The 18,736-nt window shown below is 41.3% G+C and overlaps 1 protein-coding gene across 3 annotated transcripts in view; it reads left to right on the forward strand.

Moving 5' to 3' along the window:
* Window positions 1-18,736, forward strand: part of DGKG (diacylglycerol kinase gamma) — a 273,168-nt gene that overhangs the window by 225,740 nt on the left and 28,692 nt on the right. For all 3 annotated transcript variants that reach the window (XM_007519772.3, XM_007519774.3, XM_060198557.1), the window contains 2 exons: window positions 5,807-5,927; window positions 9,443-9,503. In XM_007519772.3, the coding sequence (XP_007519834.1) occupies window positions 5,807-5,927; window positions 9,443-9,503 (182 nt within the window). The remainder of the gene's footprint in view (window positions 1-5,806; window positions 5,928-9,442; window positions 9,504-18,736) is intronic.

Genomic DNA, 18,736 nt, shown 5'->3' on the forward strand with positions numbered 1-18,736 from the left:
CTTTTTTTTTTGCCTGCAGAGTTATTGCTGGGGTTCCGTGCCTGCACCACGAATCCACTGCTCCTGGAGGCTGTTTCTTTTTTTTTTTCTCCTTTTGTTGATCTTGTTTTTTTTTATCTTTGTTGTAGTTATTCTTATTGTTATTATTGATGTCTTGTTGTTGGATAGGACAGAGAGAAATGGAGAAAGGAGGAGAAGACAGAGAGGGGGAGAGAAAGACACCTGCAGACCTGCTTCATTGCTTGTGAAGTGACCCCCTTACAGGTGGGGAGCTGGGGGCTCGAACTGGGATCCTTGTGCTGGTCCTTGGCGTTTTGCACCATGTGCACTTAACCTGCTTCACTACTGCCCGACTCCCCACCAAGAATGAATTTAATGAAGCAACAGCATGAAAGTCTTAGACTTTTATTTCCATTTTTTTTTCCCAAGAGGTTTTCTACCAATTTACATTCTCATTGTAGGTGTGAAAGAATGAACATTTCGTCTTCTTTTCTGAGCACTTGGTAGCATGATTGGTGCCACTAAATGACTAGGAGTATGGGGATGACATAATCAGACCTGCATTTGCAAAAATCACAAACTGGGGAGTTGGGCGGTAGTGCAGCGGGTTAAGCGCACATGGTGCAAAGCGCAAGGACCGGCATAAGGATCCGGGTTCAAGGTCTGGGCTTCCCACCTGCAGGAGAGTCACTACACAGGCGGTGAAGCAGGTCTGCAGGTGTCTATCTTTCTCTCTCCCTCTCTGTCTTTCCCTTCTCTCTCCATTTCTTTCTGTCCTATCCAACAACAGCGGCAGCAATGACAACAATAACTACAACAATAAAACAACAAGGGCAACAAAAGGAAATAAGTAAATAAATATTAAAACATTTTTAAAAAACAGGCTGAAAAAATAAATAAACATATTCTTAGGGTTTTTTAAAAAAATCACAAACTGGAGGCTGAAAGGAGTCAGGTAGGGACTGTTTATGATTATCGGCTAGTTGTTTCTCCTTTACTTCCACTTTTTTGTTTTCCATTTTCCCCATTTTTATCTCTTTCCTTTCTTGGAAAGCTTATATATTAGATATCTGCTGTAGACAAAGCACTGGACAAGATTGATTTTTTTTTTTTAACAAAAAGAAGTGCTAAAAGTGTGGTCCAGGAGGTGGCACAGTGGATAAAGCATTGGATTTTCTTTTTTTTTTTTTTAAAGATTTTTTTATTATCTTTATTTATGTATTAGATAGAGACAGCCAGAAATTGAGAGGGAAGGGGGTGATAGGCAGGGAGAGAGATAGAGAGACACCTGCAACACTGCTTCACCACTCATGAAGCTTTTCCCCTGCAGGTAGGGACCAGGGGCTTGAACCTGGGTCCTTGCACACTATAACACATGCACTTAACCAGGTGCGCCACCACCCGGCCCCAGCATTGGATTTTCAACCATGAGGTCCTGAGTTTGATCCCCAGAAACATATGTACCAGAGTAATGTCTGGTTCTTTCTCTCCTCTTATCTTTCTCATGAATAAATAAATTCTTTAAAAAATAATAAAAATAAAAAAGAAGTGCTAAAAGTTTAGCTCTGTGGTTGCAATAAGTAAGTGCCAAGCCCAGAGACACATTTTTTTTTTAGTTCTGCTCCTTCCCCCCCCACACACAAAAAAAGCCAGATTTGCCCAAGTGTGAAGGAAAAAACCTTCCATTTATAGACACTACATAAAAGAAGGGTCTCATGGTCCAATAAGTTTGGGAACAAAGTTAAATAGATTTCTTTACTGCTGGACTTCCTGGTAGGCATTGTAGGAAGTTCAAAGAAAGACCAGTTAGGCAATGGTAAAGAAAGAGAAGAACAGTCAAGTCTTCCCTCAGTAATAGGAGTTATCTTAGCCCTTTAATGCCAGGGACATTTCAAAGGCAGAATGACAGAAAGTATACCAAGATCCTAACCCCTTCCTCTCCATATATCTCTTCAGTCCCACATTTGTATGAACCCCTGCCTCCTACCTGCCCACCATGCCGATGAGATCAGCTTTCATTAATTCTCTTCTAGAGCCAGAAAGCAAGGTAATGTGTGGGAAGTGATAACAACTTTAGAGTTAAAGCCACTCAACAGGAAAATTTGCTAAAAGACCAAGACATTATAAAAGCTGAAACACATGAGTCTATTAAGTCCCCTGCTTCTTAGAACATTTTGTTACCAGGGAATGCTTCAAGGAGAAAAGCATTGAGCTATCATTGCACTCTCAGATACCAAACCCTGGTACAAAGAACTTTTTTTTTTTTTGCTAGACATCTGTCTCTCTGCCTCTGAAGAAACTTCTAAAGAGTTCTACCTTTCTTTTGTCCTCTTTTCACTATCCTGAGACATTTATCCTAACCTCCTCGTGAGTGCCTAGATGTACTGTATACATGTCTCATCTTCTCCTCTTCCTCCTTTCCTTCTCTTATTCCTTCACTCCCCCTGACCCAACCCCTCCATTCCTTCCCATGGCCCATGTCGAATTCACAAACTCTGCTAAAAAGCATAGTAAACTAAGACTATCTCTTTTGTAAGAAGTGAACTAATTAGGTGACTAGAGATTTAGAAACTCCTTGTTTGTTGAAGCAAACTCCTTAAGAGAGCCTGGAGCATTCTCCTAAACAAACATTGCCCTTTTATGACTCCTCATTCCAAGTCAAAATGAAGTAGAAAAATTTAAGGAGACAGCATCTTTTCACAGATATGAAAAATGGAGTACCGGAGAAAGAGATTGGGAGTAGCTCTTATTTTGCTAAGCATTATCACCTCCAATTCCATCTACTTTGTCCCAGAGGACACAATATCATCTTTTTTGTTTTACTTTTTTTGTTTGTTTGTTTGGCCTCCAGGGTTATCGCTAGGGCTCTGTGCCTGCACCATGAATCCACTGCTCCTGGAGGCTATTTTTTCCTTTTTGTTGCCCTTGTTGTTTTATCATTGTTGTGGTTATTATTATTGTTATCATGGATGATGTTATTGTTGGACAGGACAGAGAGAAATGGACAGAGGATGGGAAGACAGAGAGGGGGAGAGAAAGACACCTGCAGACCTTGTAAATCGACCCTCCCTGCAGGTGGGGAGCCGGGGCTCGAACAGGGATCCTTATGCCAGTCCTTGCGCTTCCAGCCACGTGCGCTTAACCCACTGCGCTACTGCCTGACCCCCTAATTTTTATTTATAAAAAGGAAATGCTGACAAAACCATAGGATAAGAGGGGTACAACTCCACACAATTCCCACCACCAGAACTCTGTATCCCATCCCCTTTCCTGATAACTTTCCTCTTCTTTAGCCCTCTGGGAGTATGGACCCAGGGTCATTATGAGGTGCAGAAGATGGAATGTCTGGCTTCTGTAATTGCTTCCCTGCTGAACATGGGTGTTGGCAGGTCTATCCATATTCCCAACCTGTCTCTGTCTTTCTGTAGTGGGGCAGGGTTCTGGGGAAGTGGGGCTCCAGGACATATTGGTGGAGTCGTCTGCCCAGGGAGGTCCAGTTGGTATCATGGTAGCATCTAGAACCTGGTGGCTGAAAAAAGAGTTAACATATAAAGCCAAACAAATTGTTGCCTAATCATGAACCTAAAGGCTGGAATAGTGCAGATGAAGAGTTGGGGTCTCCATTTTGAAGACAGCTAGTAGGTCTATTTTAGTTCTATTCCAATGGGCCCGTGACTATACTAGGTTTTTTTTCCTGAGCCTGACCTCTGATGTGCAGATGGACCCAAGTTATTGTCTGGGGAGGTGTTGTCATAGCTGGATAAAGGGCTAGAAAACCAGATCAGGGAAGAGAGTAGCTCCCAAATATGGGAAAAGTGTATAAATATTGTTGACCGTAGACCCCATCAATTTGATCTGGTGCCCATATTCAGCTTGGGAGCCTATGTAACCTCTGCATCTGTAGGTCTGAGCTCGCATTCCGTGGTCATAAGTAGGAGGAACATTCTAAGCTGCTCCAATTTCAAGACCCATCTTCCTCAGGTGAAACATAGAGTATGTTGTCCAGCCTCCCTTCAGAGGATGGAACATTCTCTACCACTGTTAATCCACATTGAGGGCAAGGTCCTGTGGGGGCCCACAGAGGGGTCTATTGTGTTGTTCCTGATGGAGATGACCAGTGACAACAGAGAGAAGGATCTATTCAAGGTCTAGGCCCATCATGTCTGTGTGGGAATCTCAGGACTCCCCAACTAGGGCCCCAGCTGATGGGGTGGCCTGATACTGACTGAAGAGTCATCATTAAAGTGTGCCAGTCTCTTGCTCTTATTCAGCTTTTGTAGTCCTTACTTTAGTATCATCTTTTTTTTTATTATTACTTAGCTCTGTTAAGTATATATTCCATAACTTCTTTAACCAGTCATCAGGCAATGGGAATTTTGACTGCTTCTACTCTTTGGCTGTTGTGAATAATGCAGCTATGAACATAGGGATGTACATATCCCTTTGAATTGGTGATTGCATGTCTTTAGGATAAATGCCTAAGAGTGGGTCATAAGGTAATTCCATTTTTATTTGCTTAAGGAATCCCCATGCCGTCTTTCAAAAGGGCTGCACCAATTTCCTTTCCCACCAGCAGTGGAGCAGAGTAAGGAAATGTTTTTTAAACACAAGTTAGCCTTCCAAACAAAAAAGTAAAGACAAACCCAAATATCTCTTTGCCAATCCTAACAAACACGATTACACTAAACCAGGAGGCACCTAAGAAGACAGAAACTATCTGTTAAATAAAGAAAGCATTTATCTTAGACACAATTTTCTAATTTGTGGATATTAGTGGAATATCAGTGATTCATTGCAATCTACAAGAAAAGAATTTTTGTTTTGGTAAGCAAAGAAATGGTAACTTTTAAAGGATCTATCTTTTTGTTTTGAGTCACAAAGGTGAGTCGTGGGCTAAATTTCATCCTGCTGTTGTGATACAAAAACTAGACAGCTGTAATGCAAGCCTCAGAAAATCCAGAGGTGAAGGGGGTGAGGCTTTACCAGGTGCTGAGTCAGAAACAAATGCCACAGGGGCAGATCATCAAGTCTTAGTGACTTTGAGTCTGAGGCTCACCTTCTCATACTATGGGCCGCAAATAAACTGGTGTAGGTGAAATGTCCCCCCTGGCTTAAATTAGGTACCTGGTATCCTAGGTTACTGAGTTCCCCAAGACTGTTCAAGGAGGTTGGCTCAGCACTGACTTACATAGGCCAAATCTAAGGTTATTTCGTCAGTCATCACTGGGGCCAAGATGTTATTGAGACATGCAGAGAAGTCAAACTTGATCCAAACATGGATAACCACCTTCATCAGCATCCCTTCCTATTCCAATCCCAAACTCAGGTGGTTTTTTGGTTTTTGTTTGTTTGTTTTTGTTTCTTTTTAGCTGCACTGAGTATTTGAAATATCTTTTAAGGGACCAATGGTAGTGCATATGCCTTGCACTACCCTGGATTCAACTCCTGTGCCACATGAAATGGCATAGTAGTCATCAGGTATCTTTCTCTGGAAAAAGAAAAAAAGGAAGGGAGGGAGGAATAAAATTAACTTGACCAGTTCATCACTACATGTGAAAAAGACTTTTTAATATACCAACCCATGTTCTGAACCAAAGCCTTTCTTCAACAGAACTAGTTTGTGTTCATGAAAATGTCCATTGACACAAATCTTTGGAGACATTCCCTACTCATAAATGAGCATGAAAGTGTTATTTGGTGAAAAATGCTTATTGATTATCTGTGCAGAGACTAAACCATTAGGCCAGAGCCAACCTGAACAACAGAGACATGAGTATGCACTGCTTTTGCTTGTCTCACTCTGCAGATCTCAGTGACCAGCTCCTTGAAGTGGTGGGGCTAGAGGGAGCCATGGAAATGGGACAGATCTACACTGGCCTGAAGAGTGCGGGCAGGAGACTGGCCCAGTGCTCCTCTGTCACCATCAGGTATGCTTCTGTGTCACTGAGCTGTCTCTGAGTTTTCCTACCACCCTTGATGATCTTACAGTTAAAAATAAAAAAAAAAAAGGAAAGTGGGTGATGAGAACTTCATAACATTCATTTTAAAAATGTCCTTGGAAACCATTTCCCAAACTGATCAAATGCAACCGTCTAGAGGGTCCATAGCCAACATGCTTGTTCTCTTAAACCGCATTGGTGAACTTCTTTCCCTATTTTTTCTTCATTTACTTATTATTGGATAGAGACAGAGAGAAATTGAGAGGGAAAAGGGAGATAGAGAGATACCTGCAGCCCTGCTTCACCATTCATGAAGCTTCCACTGCTCCTGGTGGCCATTTGTTTTTTCCATTTCATTTGACAGGACAGAGAGTAATTGAGAGGGGAGGGAGAGAAAGAGAGGGAGAAAGAAAGAGAGACACCTGCACCCCTGCTTCACCGCGTGTAAAGCATCCCTCCCCTGCAGGTGGGGAGACGGGGACTCAAACCCAGATCTTTACATGGGTCCTTGTGCTTTGTACTATATGTGCTTAACTAGACGCACCACCTCTCACCCCCCTCTTTGTCTTCTCTGTCTTTTCTGTCATTCCCCAAATCTTTGCTCCCCATTTAGAATCTGAGCTGTAATTATATCAGGACTCCTGGTTTCCACATTAGTCTCTGTAACTCCTTCCCTGTTCATTCTCCATGGCTCTAATATTGAGTCCCCTCTGTTAGCACAACTAAGCCATGACACATGTGAACCATGGAGAATATAACACCTCGATCCCAGGAGAACCAGAAAGTCATGCACAAAGAGAACATTTTATTCATATACAGACCTCTCTCCAGATAGAAGCAGAGGGGGTTCACCAGGAGCTCCATCCTCAAGGGCATTTCCAAAATGGTCTCTTCATCCCCAAGAACTGAAAGGCCACTATCTCTTGTATTATTGGCTTCATTATTGCTTTTACTATTGGTTTTCATTATTAAATAGCCTCAGGGTCAATCAAAGAATCACCTACATTGAAATACAGCTCTCCTCCCTCATTTTGTAATTACAGAAACAAAACCCCAGTGAGGGCTTCCTGGTCAGTGTGTGGCAGCTGTCCCCTGCAGACCCAGACCAGGACTCCTGGAAGAACCTGCCTTTTCTCCCAAAAAGATGAATTCACAAATCTGCAACAGAGAAATCAAAGGGCTTCATCTCTCTCCCCCAACATCCACATGCCAGAAAAGCTTTGTCCCGAGAAAAGCAGCAATGCTTTCTCCTCCTCTCCCCTACCCATGGGGGCAGTATTCCCAAAGACCACTCATTCCCAGATAAACAGACTTCATAGCCTATGTAACCAGAGTGAACCCAGCTCAAGACACAGCCTGAGCTGTATCTGAACTGGAGACGTTACTTCACTGACATGATGCAATTACTCACTCAGCATAGAAGTCTTTTCCCATTTCATAACCCTTCTCGTCTCACAGAAGGGTTTTTGGCATGACCTGTGTGCCCTCTGGCTTGAGTGTTGAACTGGAGGTCTGCTCAGCAGTGGTGCTGTCATTCTTGCTGGCCACTCGTTCTCAGACTTCCAGAGACTTTCCTGATCACCGCAGGCAGAGTTACTCAAAGAGAGGCTTGAGGACCAAAGCAACAGAAACACCTGCAGTGCTAATTAAAATGCAGACCTCTGGCAGCACCAGGGAAGCAGCCCAATTGCTAAAACAACAGTCTTGAATGCTTGAGGCTCCAGGTTTGATCCCCAGTACTTTATATACTAGAGGGGTGCTCTGGCTCCTCCATAACTAACTAACTCTCTCTCTCCCTCTCTCTTTCTCCCTTTCTCTCCCTCTTTCTCCCTCTCTCTCCCTCTCCCTCTCTCACTCAATTCTGCATATTTATCACACATGAAACAAATAAAATAAAACCTAAGGAAAATAAATAAATGAATGGAGTGAAATGCAGACCCCTGGACCTGACACTAGACTTGCCAAATCAGATTCCTTGAGTTAGATGCAGAAATCTATTCAGTTTGGGTTTTAAGAGCTGTTTTTTTTTTTAATTCAACACATTTGCACTTTAACATACATGCAGGAAATGTGGCCACTCATCAGATTGTTTGTTACCTTCCCTAAGACTACTTATTCTCTCTGGCCTTTAACTGCACAGAGGCTCTAGACAATTCTCCTTTTTTAAAATTTCTTAAATTTTATTTGCTTTTTTTTATTGACTAGACACAGAAAGAAATCGAGGGGGAGGGGAGCTAGAGAGGGAGAGAAACAGAGAGACACCTGCAGCATTACTTCACCACACACTAAGCTTTCCCCCTGCAAGTGGGGACTAGGAGCTTGAACCCAGGTTGTTGTGCATTGTAACATGTACACTCAACCACATGTGCCGCCACTGGGCCCTGATAATTCTCCTTAATATATCTAAGGCATAGTGTGAAGGATTAAAAAAACACCCCTTGTGGGGTCAAAGGAGCCCTCCTACACTGCTGGTGGGAATGTCAATTGGTCCAACCTCTGTGAAGAACAGTCTGGAGAACTCTCAGAAGGCTAGAAATGGACCTACCCTATGACCCTGCAATTCCTCTCCTGGGGATATATCCTAAGGAACCCAACACATCCATCCAAAAAGATCTGTGTTCACATATGTTCTTGGCAGCACAATTTGTAATAGCCAAAACCTGGAAGCAACCCAGGTGTCCAACAACAGATGAGTGGCTGAGCAAGCTATGGTATATATACACAATGGAATACTGCTCAGCTGTAATAAATGGTGACTTCACCGTTTTCAGCTGATCTTGGATGGATCTTGAAAAAAATCATGTTAAGTGAAATAAGTCAGAAACAGAAGGATGAATGTGGGATGATCTCACTCTCAGGCAGAAGTTGAAAAACAAGATCAGAAAAGAAAACACAAGTAGAACCCGAAATGGACTTGGCATATCACACCAAAGTAAAAGACTCTGGGGTGGGTGGATGGGAAGAATACAGGTCCATGAAGAATGATAGAGGACATAGTGGGGCTTGTATTGTTATAAGGGAAACTGGGGAATGTTATGCATGTACAAACTATTGTATTTACTGTTGAATGTAAAACATTAATCCCCCAGTTATATATCTATATATCTATATCTATATATCTATATCTATATCTATATATATAAAACACCCTTTAAATTATTAGTTCCTTTTTAGAGAAGCCTGTTTTTATTTTTAAGATATATTTATTTCAATGAGAAAGGGACCAGGCACTGCTTTGCTATGGCTTATGATGATGCAGGGGATTGAACCTGCTACCTCTGGGGGCTCAGGCATGAACATGACAGGTGAGCTGTCACTGAATATGTCTTGGGGAAAATCCATTTTTAATATACCTCTGTCACCCCCAAGTCTCAGAGAACCACTGCTAAGTGGGCAGATAATGTCTTCCCACTTCTGTTTCCGTGGGGGGGGGGGGGGGGCGGGTAACCCTGATTCTTAAACTGCAAGACACTGACTGTGGCCTTTCGGTCGTTGGGTTCTAGGACGAACAAGCTGCTGCCCATGCAAGTAGACGGAGAGCCTTGGATGCAGCCACCTTGCACGGTGAGTTTTGCGTCTTTACAATGAAGGTGAGAAGCTTTTCTTTACTTATGTCTTTATTTACCTTTTGGAGCTGGTGACTGTATCTCAGAGCTGCACTGGGCCACGGAAGATCACAGGCATGACTTTCTTTTCACTTTGCTTGTCTGCCCACTCCTATACATGCCAGACCTTTATTGAATACTTGTTATGTATGTGCAAGGCACTGAGAGGCACCTCTTCCTAAACAGAATGAGGCACAGTCCTAGCTGATGAATTCTGAGCCTTTATGTACAATAACTGGCCTTGAGAGCCTCAACTTGAATCACTCCAGTAGCAGAGAACTAAACATCCCCAAAGGATAACTATTTTGCTGATCAACAGGCTGCATTGCTAGAGCGCGCTTCCTTAGGTCTACACAGGCACCTGGAATTCCCACCCCATTGCTGTGATTCATGGACATCCTGGAGGGAACTTCCATGGTCCACAGGCTCACTTCCCATAGGTGCACCACTGCTCTTAAAGACCTACCTGCAAACTGCAGGGAAAGGGTAACTGCTTGCGCTACAGGTGTTGTTTATGACCTTCTCCCTCATCACCTGACATTGTGCATGGTTTATAATAGTTACACAGTGATTTCTGTTGAATTAACAAAGGACTGAACCAGTGAACAAACAAAAATAAAAGGCCTATTTCCATTCCCTGACTTCCCACATCTATGTTTACACACCATACATCAGACACAGGGCTAGTAGCCAAAATATATAAAGAGCTCACAAAACCAAAATATAAAAAGAGCAGCAGAGAAACAGATAAAAAAAATCTGAAAAATGGAGAGAGGACAGAAACAGAAAATTCATCAGAGAAGATATGCAGATGGCCAGCAGACATATGAAAAAAATGCTGGAAGTCACTGACTGACAGAGAAGTGAACATAAAGACAATAGTGAGACACTGTTCCACACCTGTGAGACTGTCACACTTAAGAAAGGCTTCGGGGGGGGTGGGGTGGGGTGGCGGGCAGTAGCGAAGTGGACTAATTGCACATGGCACAAAGCGCAAGGACCAGCGTAAGGATCCCAGTTACAACCCCCGGCTCCCCACCTGCAGGGGGGTCGCTTCACAAGCAGTAGGTCTGCAGGTGTCTCTCTTTCTGTTCCCCTCTCTGTCTTTCCCTCCTCTCTCCATTTCTGTCTGTCCTATCCAACAATGACGCCAGCAATAACAACAATAATAATAATAACAACAACAATGATAAACAAGGGCAACACAAGAAAAAAAAATAGTCTCCAGGAGCAGTGGATTTGTAGTGCAGGCACTGAGCCCCAGCAATAACCCTGGAGGTAAAAAAAAAAAAAAAAAAAAAAAAAAAAGAAGGCTTCCATTCGAGCTGGGCAGCACACCTGGTTGCACATAGTATTATTAATGCCAAGGACCCAAGCAAGAACCTGGGTTTGAGCCCCTGCTTCCCACCTACAATAGGGATACTTTGCAAGCAGTGAAGCAGGTCTGCAGATGTCTGTCTCTCCCCTTCTCTATCTCTCCCTCCCCTTTCAGTTTCTCACTGTCCGTTTGAATACATTGAAGAAAGAAAAAAATTAAAGGCTTCCATTTTGCACTCCTGTAGGCACAAGTGCCCTTCTTTCTTAGCTCATCCTCAGTTAGAATACCAGCTAAAACCTCTATGGTAAGAGAAACAAACGTGTCCTTTCATGTAGAATGTATTACGTTAGTAACATCCTCAATACTATCCTATCCTTACAAAGCGTTTTTTTTTTTTTTTAATAATTTAAACACCCTCTCCAGCATTTGCTGCTGTTACCTTTTCTTTTTTTTTTCTTTTTATTTTTATTTATTTATTTATTTATTTTATTTAAGAAAGGATTAATTAACAAAACCATAGGGTAGGAGGGGTACAACTCCACACAGTTCCCACCACCCAATCTCCATATCCCACCCCCTCCCCAGTAGCTTTCCCATTCTCTAGCCCTCTGGGAGCATGGACCCAGGGTCATTGAGGGTTGCAGAAGGTAGAAGGTCTGGTTTCTGTAATTGCTTCCTCGCTGAACATGGGCGTTGACTGGTCGGTCCATACTCCCAGTCTGCCTCTCTCTTTCCCTAGTAGAGTGTGTCACTGAGGAAGCTGAGCTCCAGGACACATTGGTGGGGTCTTCAATCCAGGGAAGCCTGGCTAGTATCCTGATGGCATCTGGAACCTGGTGACTGAAAAGAGAGTTAACATACAAAGCCAAACAAATTGTTGAGCAATCATGGACCCAAAGCTTGAAATAGTGGAGAGGAAGTATTAGGGAGGGTACTCACTGCAAACTCTAGTATACTTCTGCTTTCTTACTTTGGTGCCATACTCAAAACTCAGTCAATTTCTGATTTGCGTTTCTACTTCTTTTTTTTTTTACATGCATAACATTCCCCAGATTCCCATTTAACAATACAACCCCCACTATTTCATTCATCATTTTTCATGGACCTGTATTCTCCCCACCCACCCAGCCACCCCAGAGTCTTTTACTTTGGTGTAATACTCCAATTCCATTTCAGGTTCTACTTGTGTTTTCTTTTCTAATCTTGTTTTTCAACTTCGGCCTGAGAGTGAGATCATCCCGTATAGATCCTTCTGTTTCTGACTTATTTCACTCAACATGATTTTTTCAAGGTCCATCCAAGATCAGCTGAAAACGGTGAAGTCACCATTTTTTATAGCTCAGTAGTATTCCATTGTGTATATAGACCACAACTTGCTCAGCCTCTCATCTGTTGTTGGACACCTGGGTTGCTTCCAGGTTTTGGCTATTACAAATTGTGCTGCCAAGAACATATGTGTACACAGATCTTTTTGGATGGATGTGTTGGGTTCCTTAGGATATATCCCCAGGAGGGGAATTGCAGGGTCATAGGGTAGGTCCATTTCTAGCCTTCTGAGAGTTCTCCAGACTGTTCTCCACAGAGGTTGGACCAATTGACATTCCCACCAGCAGTGCAGGAGGGTTCCTTTGACCCCACACCCTCTCCAGCATTTGCTGCTGTTACCTTTTCTGATGTGTGACATTCTCACAGGAGTGAAGTGATATCTCATTGTTGTCTTGATTTGCATTTCTCTGACAATCAGAGACTTGGAGCATTTTTTCATATGTTTCTCGGCCTTTTGGATCTCTTCTGTGGTGAATATTCTGTCCAAGTCCTCCCCCCATTTTTGGATGGGGTTATTTGTTGTCTTGTTGTTAAGTCTGGCAAGCTCTTTATGTATGTTGGTTATTAAACTCTTATCTGATGTATGGCATGTAAAGATCTTCTCCCATTCTGTGAGGGGTCTCTTGATTTGGGTAGTGGTTTCTTTTGCTGTGAAGAAGCTTTTTAATTTGATGTAGTCCCATAGGTTTATACTTGCCTTAGTCTTCCTTGTAATTGGATTCGTTTCATTGAAAATGTCTTTAAAATTTATGTGGAAAAAAGTTCTTCCAATATTTTCATCTAAGTATCTGATAGTTTCTGGTCTAACATCCAAGTCCTTGATCCACTTGGAATTTAGTTTTGTATTTGGTGAAATACAGTGATTCAGTTTCATTCTTCTGCATGTTTCAACCCATTGTTTCCAACACCATTTGTTGAAGAGACTCTGCTTTCCCCATGTAATAGTCTGGGCCCCTTTGTCAAAGATTAGATGTCCATACGTGTGGGGCCTCATTTCTGTGCTCTCAATTCTATTCCACTGGTCAGTGTGTCTGTTCATGTTCCAGTACCAAGCAGTTTTGATGACAATGGCTCTATAATACAGTTTGAGATCTGGCAGTGTGATGCCTCCGGTTCTGTTCTTTTTTCTCAAGATTGTTTTGGCAATTCTAGGTCTTTTCTGGTTCCAGATAAACATTTGTAGCATTTGTTCTATTCTCCTAAAAAATGTGCTTGGGATCTTGATGGGGATAGCATTAAATTTGTAGATGGCTCTGGGTAATATATTCATTTTGATGATGTTAATTCTTCCAACCCATGAACATGGAATATCTTTCCACTTCTTTGTGTCTTTTTCAATTTCTTTGAGTAGTGACTCATAATTTTCAGTATACAAGTCTTTCACTTCTTTGGTTAGGTTTACTCCTAGATATTTTATTGTTTTTGTTGCTATAGAAAAAGGAACTGATTTCTGGATTTCAATTTCTTCTAACTTAGTGTTTGCATAGAGGAATGCCACTGACTTTTGAATGTTAATTTTATAGCCTGACACATTACTGTATTGCCTGATGATTTCCAAAAGCTTCTTGCTGGATTCCTTAGGTTTTTCCATGTATACTATCATGTCATCTGCAAATAAGGAGAGTTTGACTTCTTCTCTTCCAATCTGTATGCCTTTAATTCCTTGCTCCTGCCTGATTGCTATGGCAAGAACTTCCAACACTATGTTGAATAGTAATGGTGATAGTGGGCAGCCCTGTCTCGTACCTGACCTGAGGGGAATGCTTCCAGTTTTTCACCATTGAGTATGATGTTGGCTGTAGGTTTACTATATATAGACTCCACTATCTTCAGGAATTTTCCATCTATTCCCATTTTTTGTAGTGTTTTGATCATAAAGGGATGTTGTATTTTGTCAAAGGCTTTCTCTGCATCTATTGATATGACCATGTGGTTTTTGGTCTTGCTTTTGTTGATGTGGTGGATCACATTGATTGATTTATGTATATTAAACCAACCTTGCATGCCTGGGATAAACCCCACTTGGTCATGATGGACAATCTTTTTGATATACTGCTGTATCTGGTTGGCTAGAATTTTGTTCAATATTTTTGCATCTATGTTCATCAGAGATATTGGTCTTTAGTTTTCTTTTTTGGTTGTGTCCCTGTCTGCTTTTGGTATCAGGGTGATGTTGGCTTCATAGAAGCTGGCAGGGAGTATTCCAGTGTTTTCAATCTTCTGGAAGACTTTTAAAAGTAGAGGTATTAGTTCTCCTTTGAAAGTTTTGTAGAATTCATTTGTAAAACCATCTGGTCCAGGACTTTTATTTTTGGGGAGATTTTTGATAACTGTTTCAATTTCATTAGCTGTGATGGGCCTGTTCATGTTATCCACTTCCTCTTTACTTAGTTTTGGAAGTTGGTAGGAATCTAGGAAATCATTCATTTCTTCCAGGTTCTCTAGCTTGGTGGCATATAGTTGTTCATAGAAGCCTCGCATGGTATGTTGAATTTCTGCAGTGTCTGTTGTGATTTCTCCTCTTTCATTTACTATCCGATTTATTTGGGTTTTCTCCCTTTTTTGTTTTGTGAGTCTGGCTAAAGGTTTGTCGATTTTGTTTACTCTTTCGAAGAACCAACATTTACTTTCGTTGATCTTTTGTATGGTTTTCCTATTCTCAATGTTATTTATTTCTGCCCTAACTTTAGTAATTTCTGTCCTTCTGGTTGCTTTAGGATTCCTTTGTTGTTCTTCTTCTAGGTCTTTGAGATGTGCAATCAGGCTGTTTATTTGTGCCTTTTCTTGTTTCCTAATGTGTGCTTGAATAGCTATGAACTTCCCTCTTAGGACTGCTTTAGCTGTGTCCCAAATATTTTGATAGCTTGTGTCTTCATTTTCATTGAACTCTCGAAACATTTTGATTTCTTCTTTGATTTCCTCTTTGACCCAGAAGTTGTTAAGAAGTGTACTGTTGAGCTTCCACATTTTGGGACTGTTACTAATCTTTTGTTGATTGTTAAGTGTTAGTTTAATTCCACTGTGGTCTGAGAAGATGCTTGGGATGATTTCAGTGCTCTTGAATAGGCTGATGCTGTCGTGGCCTAACATATGGTCTATCCTTGAGAATGATCCATGTGGATTTGAGTAAAATGTGTATTCCAGTTTCTTGGGATGAATGACTCTGAAAATGTCCAATAGTTCTAGTTTATCTATCTCTTCATTTAGCTCCCTTATGTCTTTACTGATTTTCTTCCTGGATGATCTGTCAAGTTGAGATAGTGGGGTGTTGAAGTCCCCTACTATGATTGTGTTACTGTTAATATATTGCTGTAGACAAAGCCTTTTTTTTAAAATCTATTATTTACTTACTATTGGATAGAGACTGAGAGAAATTGAGAGGGATGGGGAAGATAAAGAGAGGGAAAGACAGAGAGAAACCTGCAGCCCTGATTCACCAATCGTGAAGCTTGAACCCAGATTCTTGTACACTGTGATGTGTACGTTTAACTGTAAGCCACTGCCTGGCCCCTCACAAAGTGTTTTCTCTGCTGTGCACCCAAGTATCTCTTGCTCTTCATATAAAGATGCCAATCCTATTAAGTTAGATCTCCTTTAACCTTCATTACCTCTCTAAAGGGCCTATTTCACAATACAGTCACATTTGGGATACATGATTCAACATCAAATTATTAATTGAGGGGAGACACACACACATACACAGAGAGAATTTACCCTTTTTCAAGTATAAATGAAGCATAAGAAATTATTTTGTTGGGGGCTGAGTGGCAGCACAGGGTTAAGCACACATGGCATGAAGCACAAGGACCAGCGTAAGTAGAAACCTAAAGAATCAATTGAAAACTTCGGTGTAAATTATTCAGTGGAGCTCTATAGAAAGATGAAAGTGAATAGCTTTGTTATATACTAAAATTAATCAGAAAAATAAACAAACAAAAAAAGTGAATCTAAACTGTGCAAAATAAATGAAGATTATAAGACTTAATCAGTATAAAAAAGGGGTGTGGGCAGTCGCGCAGCGGGTTAAGCACATTTGGCGCAAAGCTCAAGGACCAGCAAAAGGATCCCCGTTCCAGCCCCGGCTCCCCACCTGCAGTGGGAGTCGCAGGTGGGGACCAGGGGCTTGAACCCAGGTCCTTGAGCAGAGCAACATGTGCACCACCACCTGGCCCCCTTATATTGATTCTTGACTTGCAGAATTAAAGATTTGTTAATAGTTAAATGTTATTTTCCCCCTCAAATCCATGGGCACAGTGTGAATGTAGTCACTTATTTTTTCCTCTATCTAGTAAGATTTAACTAAAAGCAATTTTATAGGGGGGGAATGATTTACAATACAGTTGTTGACTAGTATGTCCATAGGGTAGAATTTCTCATTTCCCCATAACAAATGTCTGCAAAACACCCTCACTCTCAACCTTAGGCTAGAAGGTTTTTGTTTATTTGCTTTTGTAGTATATTTTAACCTGAAAAGCTGATACATAGTGATATTTTCCCAAATAGGCAATTTCTTGCATACTGTATGTAAAACTTTCACATTCATTTATGATCATTCTCTTTCCTTCATTAGTTTTTATGTGTACTAGGGTGTCTTAGGACTTCCATGCTGTTGATTTATGTATCCAATATTACGTTAATTATTGTGGTTGTAATATCTTGTGCAAAATGCTTCCTCATAATTCTTTTGCTTTTAAAAAATTTTATTTTCAGACAGAAAGATCAAGGCAGAGCAGAAGAAAGAGAGAGACAGAGACAGAGAGATACTGATAGATGTTGCAGCACAGAAATTTTCTTCAATACAGTGGGGGCTGGGCTCAAACCTTGGTGACACACATGGCAAAGCAGCCATAGTTCTCTTATAACATGCCGGAGGTATTTAATTGTTTTTTTAAGTTAAAAAAAAAGTTGGGATTTTATTTCAGATTCTCATTTAGAAATCAGGATTGCTTCTTAATTCAATTTTTTAAAGCTTCAGTAACACTTTATGAGAAAATGTTGTCCCAAGTCTTTCTCTCTCTTGCTCTCCCTTCCTTCCTTCCTTCCTTTCTTCATCACTTTCCTTTTCTCCTTCCCTCTTTCTCACCCTCCTACCTTCTTTCCTTCCTTATCAGAGCACTGATCATTTCTGGTTTATGGTGGTGCCAGGAATTGAATCTGAGACCTTGAAATCTCAGGTATGAAATTCATTTTGCATAACTATTATGCTGTCATCCCAGTAATTCCCTCTTCCTGATTTTTTATACTGATTTCTTTCTTTCTTTCTTTCTTCCTTTCTTTCTTTCTTTCTTTCTTTCTTTCTTTCTTTTTCTTTTTTTCCCTCCAAGGTGGGCTCAGCGCCTGCATCACGAATCTACAAATTCCTCCTGGAGGCAATCCTTTCCTTTTTGTCACCCTTGTTGTTTATCGTTGTTGTTGTTATTATTATTGTTATTGCTGTCATTGTTGGATAGGACAGAGAGAAATGGAGAGAGGAGGGGAAGACAGAGAAGGGGAGAGAAAGATAGACACCTGCAGACCTGCTTTGCGAGTGGTGAAGCAGGGTTGTAGATGTCTTTCTGTCTCCTTCCCTCTCTCCCCCTTCCTCTCAATTTCTGTCTCTATCCAATAAATAAAGATTTAAAAAAATACAAACAAATATTTTTTAAAAATCAATATAACTATCTTACAAGCTAAGGACAAGATGTTGCAATAACCATCTCGAAGGATGGACTATTTCTCACAATGTCTAAAGAGTTCCTAGAGGGCCTGGGGTATAGCATGCCAGGTTGAATACATATGTTATAATACACAAGAACCTGGGCTCCAGTTCCCAGCCCCCACCAACAGGGGGAAGTTTCATGAGTGAAGAAGCTGTGCTGCAGGTTGTCTCTTTCTCTCTCCCTCTTACCTCGCTTCCCCTCTTAATTTCTCTCTGTCTCTAATAAATAAGTAAATAAAATATATTTTAAAAATATATAAATACATACATACATAGTTCCTAGAAAATGGCAGGATAAAATCCTAATACTACACTAGAAATGGAATGATCTAAGAATGTTTAATAGCACAAATTTAAAAGGGGGCCAGGCTGTAGCACAGCAGGTTAAGTGCACATGGTACCAAGTACAAGGATCTTGGTTCGAGCCCCCGGCTCCCCACCTGCAGGGGGGTCACTTCACAAGTGGTGAAGCAGGTCTGCAGGTGTCCATCTTTCTCTCCCGTTCTCTGCCTTCTCCACCTCTCTTGATTTCTCTCTGTCCTATCCAACAACAACAGCAATGGTAACAATAACAACAACAACAAGGGCAACAAAATGGGGAAAATGGCCTCTAGGAGCAGTGGGCTCATAATGCAGGCCCCAGCAAAAATCCTGGAGGCAAAAAGAAAGAAAGGAAGGAAGGAAGGAAGGAAGGAAGGAAGGAAGGAAGGAAGGAAGGAAGGAAGGATCTTAAAACTGAAACAGAAAGGCATGCCATGCATCAAATTAACATGATTTGTTTTTCTTTTAAAGATAATACTTATTAATAACAAGGGTATTATCAACATACTGAGTGAGGCAAGAGTATAAA

The sequence above is a fragment of the Erinaceus europaeus genome, chromosome 9 (genome assembly GCF_950295315.1).
Source record: "Erinaceus europaeus chromosome 9, mEriEur2.1, whole genome shotgun sequence".
NCBI lineage: Eukaryota > Metazoa > Chordata > Mammalia > Eulipotyphla > Erinaceidae > Erinaceus > Erinaceus europaeus.